Source organism: Chaetura pelagica, unplaced genomic scaffold (assembly GCF_000747805.2).
Source record: "Chaetura pelagica isolate M959 unplaced genomic scaffold, ChaPel_1.0 scaffold890, whole genome shotgun sequence".
NCBI classification, from domain to species: Eukaryota; Metazoa; Chordata; class Aves; order Apodiformes; family Apodidae; genus Chaetura; species Chaetura pelagica.
Window position 1 is genome coordinate 75,913 of NW_009951785.1, and position 2,966 is coordinate 78,878.

A 2,966-nucleotide genomic window follows, 5' to 3' on the forward strand; every position below is an offset into this window, starting at 1 on the left:
GCGTGTCGAGAAACCTGATGCCTCATCTCCTCCAATGTGGAGGCGGAGGGAGGAGGGCCCAAAGACATGTCCCTTCACGCTCACGACAGCTGAAAACAGAGAAGGAAACTTAGAACCTTCCTGGAGCGGCTCAGGGCGGCCTCACCCCGGGAGCCCTCCCGCAGCCCGGTACTCTGGGGGGGCTGCAGTCCCGCACCCGCCGGGCGATGAACATCGCAAGGAGAAGAGGTTTTTACAGACAGGAGGTGAACAAAACCCTCTGGGAGCTGCCCAGGAGATACACGTCCCTCCACCCCTTGGGGTCCGGAGCCTACGGCTCGGTCTGGTGAGTGGGATCCTGCGGGGACCGGCACCTCGGGGGGTGTTCCAGGTGTCGTGCCGGGGGGGAATGAGGAGGTGCCTGGCAGCACCCTCATTAGGAGAGGCCATTTGCATGTGGGATGAAGGCAGGTAGGTGGCCTCCTGCTCCAGGAGAGGGTGGGAGGTTTGGGTGCTTGAAGAAAACCAGATGTTTTCTGCTGCGGTTGCCCCAGGTGGGCTCAGAGAGGAGAGTTTCCCACCCTCGGTGGGTGGGTTTGGGGAGCAGGTGGGCAGGGCTGGGGGTGTCAGGTTGATTCTGGGGGGCTTGACCTTGCATGAAGGGGGATTTTTGGTCTGGCAGCAAAGGAGGGGGGAAAAATATACCTGATTTGTGATGTGTAGGTGGTGCTAGAGGTGGAACAGGGGTGGCTGCAGCGTGTCCCTGCTGCTGCCTCCAAGGTGATGCAGGACAACGTGGCCCCTGACCTTGAAATCATAAAATAGATAGAAATTACTGTAAATCAGGATAGGAAACAGGCTGGGAACTCCTTCCCAGCTGATGAGAAGCTCAACCTGTGAGGGAGCAGCACGAGCTGCTGATAATGAATCAGTTGGCTAAAGGTGCCCATAGTGTGAGGAGCAGAAGTCAGATCTCCCTCTTGGTTCTCACCCTGGTGAACCAGAGGGCACAGGTGACTTGTTGGAAGGCTGAAGAATGAAGCAGGATCTGAACCAGCCCTTGTTTCATAACACACTGAGCTAAAAAAAGAAAAACAACCAACCAAAGGTGTGTCCCCTTCAGTGGGTGTTGGGTGAAGGATCCTGACATGGATCTGGACACCCTGGGGCACAGGTTCTGGCCTTGACCCCTGGCTGCCTATCCACAAAGAGGCACCTGGAGTTTCCCTTCCCTCTTTGCTGCTCAGGTGCATTTAAGCTTCTCAGATGCTTCAATGAATCTTGAGGAACCTGGGGAATATTAAACTTGGTGTTCTTGGTATTTGTACAGTGTTTTCTGGGTTTTATTAGAAAGGAAAGCAAGAAATATCTGAAGGGGCCTCAGGAAAGTTGGGGAGGGAGTTTGGACAAGGGCAGGGAAGAAAGGGGGAATGGATGAAGACTGGAAGAGGGAGATTGAGGTTGGACATGAGGAGGGAATTCTTTGGTGTGAGGGTGGTGAGAGCCTGGCCCAGGTTGCCCAGGGAAGCTGTGGCTGCCCCATCCCTGGCAGTGTTGAAGGGCAGGTTGGATGGGGCTTGGAGCAGCCTGGGCTGATGGGAGGTGTCCCTGCCCATGCAGGGGGTTGGATCTAAATGACCTTTAAGGTCCCACCAACCTAAACCATCCCATGATTCTATTAAGACTAAAAGAAAATAAAGCCAGGACAAAAAAGAGAAGAGATAAATCCTCCCAATATTTCCTTGCCCACCAGAAGAAAAAGGACAAACAAACAAAATCAGCAACAACAAAAAATTCAAACCAAGCAAATTAAAAAAAAACCAAACAAGATGAAGAATCTTTTACCAGTCCCAGGGAAAGTCTGGGCTGCTCTGGAGGTCTTGGGGAGGGAGGGAGGAAGGGAGGGATGGACGGATGTGGGGATGGATGGATGGATGGATGGATGGATGGATGGATGGATGGATGGATGGATGGATTCACCACCCAGGGGTGGTGGCTGCCCATGGCCAGTGCCCAGCAGGGAAGGTTTGGTGCAGATCCCTGCCCAAAGCAGAGGTGGGAGCACGTGGAGTTGGGATTTGCTGTCCTCTGCTGGGAATTGCTGGGAAGCTTTTCTGTCACAGTTACTCAGATTTTATTTACAGCTCCTGGAGCAGCTGAGGAACTAAGGCAAAACAGCAAAGATGTGGGGTTTTTCCCCCTCATTAGTTCTGCCCAAATCTGTAGTAATTTGTCTCCCAGGTGAACGTAACTGTGGGAGAAGAGTCTTCTGGTCCCTCCAACACGGGTCTGGCTGATCTCTGGAGCTGAGGCAGGACACAGCTCTGCCTGGGCACTGTCATCCCAAACTTCAGCCAGGCATGAAACCTGTGCTGGGAAGAAGAACAAGATGGGCATTAATTCCTAACTGAGCTGTGCCTCATGGCAAGGGTGAAGGTGGTGCTGTCCATGCAGGGTGAAGCTCCATCACCCCAACTCTGGAGAGGTGGGGTTAGATGCTCTGGACGCCTCAGCTGGGAAGGCAGGAAGGAACATGCACCCTTAGGTCAGGGAATCTGCCTTGATTTCTGCAGAACATGTGGTCCAAGCCCCTTCCTCTTAACTTTCCTGGCTCCTTGGAAATCTTTACAAGTTGTCCCCTCTCCTGACACCTGCTGAAGTTCTGAAATGGAGACAATTCCTCCTGGGATACCTCATGGCTGAAGATGGCTGGTGTAGCTTCTCCAGCACTTCCTTTGCTTCTCCCAGCTCATCAATGAAATCCCTGTTGTACTGAAGCTCCCAAGATATGTTTCTGCTCTTGTCACTCACAACTGGGAGCAACTGGAAGGGACCTCAGATCCAGGAGCAGGACAATAGCCTGGTGCTGTGGGGAGGTTGGTGATGGTCCCAACTGCTGGAGGACAAGACCACAATTGAAGCTGACAACTGGAGAGAGCTGGGCAAGAGGCTTCCCAGAACTGCAGCAAGGAACTGAAGATCCCTCC

General features: G+C 53.2%; 1 protein-coding gene across 1 annotated transcript in view; it reads left to right on the plus strand.

The window, feature by feature from the left end:
• The first annotated feature begins 206 nt into the window (after positions 1-206).
• Positions 207-2,966, plus strand: part of LOC104387330 (mitogen-activated protein kinase 13-like) — a 13,985-nt gene continuing 11,225 nt past the window's right edge. The window contains exon 1 of the mRNA XM_009996104.1: positions 207-325. Within this exon, the coding sequence (XP_009994406.1) occupies positions 207-325 (119 nt within the window). The remainder of the gene's footprint in view (positions 326-2,966) is intronic.